Below are 1,587 nucleotides of genomic sequence, written 5' to 3'. Positions count from 1 at the left end.
AGCGTAAAAAAATGAAAATTGAGGTTTTGGGAGAGCTAGGGTCGGCCAAGGGTAGTCAAAAACTCATTATGGGTAAATTTTGGGACAAATGGAGTGAAAAGGGGGATTTTGCACAAAAAGGAAAGTAGAAAAGGGGCTGTGGAAGGAAAGTTTGACTCAATAAAAGGAAGGAGAACATCCCCATTTTATGGAAAGACTTAGACGACATGGGGAAGTGTTGACCTTCTAGAATAGTCAACAATTGAGGCTAGGATGAGAAAATAAATAAAATGAGTGTAGGGGAATTCGAACATGGGACTTCTAACAAGTAATTGACACAGTAAACCACTAGGCCTTTTTCTTCCTTGTGATTTAAATTTTCACAATTTAATAAATAAATTCTAGGGCATGACAACTCTACCCGTCTTAAAAAACTTTCATCCTCGAAATTTACCTGATCCAAACAGTTGAGGGTATTATCGACGTATCGCCTCTCCGGGTTCCCAAGTGGCTTCAATGTCGCTGTGATTCTGCCACAAAACTTTCACTAGAGGAATTTGATTCTTCCTTAATTTCCTAACCTCCCGATCCAAAATCTGTACTGGCTCTTCCTCATAAGTCAAATCGGATCTCACCTCGACCTTCTCTAGTGGAATCTCATGAGATGGATCAGAATGATATATTCTCAACATAAAAACATGGAATACATCATGTATGCAATCCAGTTCTAGAGGTAACTCTAACTGGTAAGCCACTAGTTCACCCATCTTAAGAACTCTATATGGCCCAGTAAACCTCGGACTCAACTTGCCTTTGCGTCCAAATATCAAGACATTCTTCCATGGTGAAACCTTTTGAAAGGCTTGGTCCCCAACACTAAACTCAATGTCTTTTCGCCTCAAGTCAAGTTAAGACTTTTGTCGATTAGATGCTGCTCTCAAGCGGTCTCAAATTAGCCTCACCACATCCTTAGTCTCTTGCACCAAATCTAGACCAAATGCCTTATTTTCCCCTAACTCAGCCCAACATAAAGGTGTACAACATTTGCGACCATACAGTGCTTCATAAGGAGCCATCTAAATGCTTGATTGAAAACTATTATTGTACGCAAGCTAGACCAATGGAATGTGTTCCTTCCACCTGTCATTAAAGTCTATCACACAACCCCTCAACATGTCTTCTAGAATCTATATAACCCGCTCAGATTACCCTTCAGGTTGTGGATGAAAAGCTGTACTAAAATTCAATCTCGCCCCCAAAGCCTCATGCAACTATTTTCAAAATCAATATGTGAATCGAGGGTCTTGATCGGATATAATGGACAATGGTACACCATGAAGTCTCACAATCTCCGCAATATACAACCTCGCCAACCTATGTAGGGAATAATCAGTATGGACAGGTAGAAAATGGGCTGATTTGGTCAGTCGATCCACTATAACCCAAACTGAATCTTTCTTAGCAGGTGTCAAAGGCCACCCACTAATAAAATCCATGGTCACACGCTCCCATTTTCATTGAGGGATCTGTATGGGATATAACAAACCCGAAGGAAATTGGTGCTCGGCCTTAGCCTACTGGCGCATAAAACACTTACTCACAAATTCA

At 40.8% G+C, this 1,587-nt stretch overlaps 1 protein-coding gene across 1 annotated transcript; it reads right to left on the bottom strand.

Moving 5' to 3' along the window:
* Positions 1–455: 455 nt before the first annotated feature.
* On the bottom strand, positions 456–1,055 carry LOC105795714 (uncharacterized). The gene is made up of 2 exons (XM_012625380.1): positions 942–1,055; positions 456–830 (listed from the first exon to the last, which is right to left on the bottom strand). Exons 1-2 carry the CDS (start codon positions 1,053–1,055, stop codon positions 456–458), a joined length of 489 nt encoding a protein of 162 aa, XP_012480834.1.
* Between the last annotated feature and the right edge of the window lie 532 nt (positions 1,056–1,587).

This window comes from Gossypium raimondii, chromosome 3 (genome assembly GCF_025698545.1).
Source record: "Gossypium raimondii isolate GPD5lz chromosome 3, ASM2569854v1, whole genome shotgun sequence".
NCBI classification, from domain to species: Eukaryota; Viridiplantae; Streptophyta; class Magnoliopsida; order Malvales; family Malvaceae; genus Gossypium; species Gossypium raimondii.
Note: the sequence above shows the minus strand (reverse complement) of the source record. Positions and strands in the feature narration are given on the sequence as shown.

Coding starts and splice junctions, on each gene's coding strand:
- LOC105795714 (XM_012625380.1), bottom strand. CDS start 1,055: ATGGCTCCTTATGAAGCACTGTATGGTCGCAAATGTTGTACACCTTTA. Junction 831..941: donor TGCAAGAGACTAAGGATGTG/GTGAGGCTAATT, acceptor GCCTTTCAAAAG/GTTTCACCATGGAAGAATGT.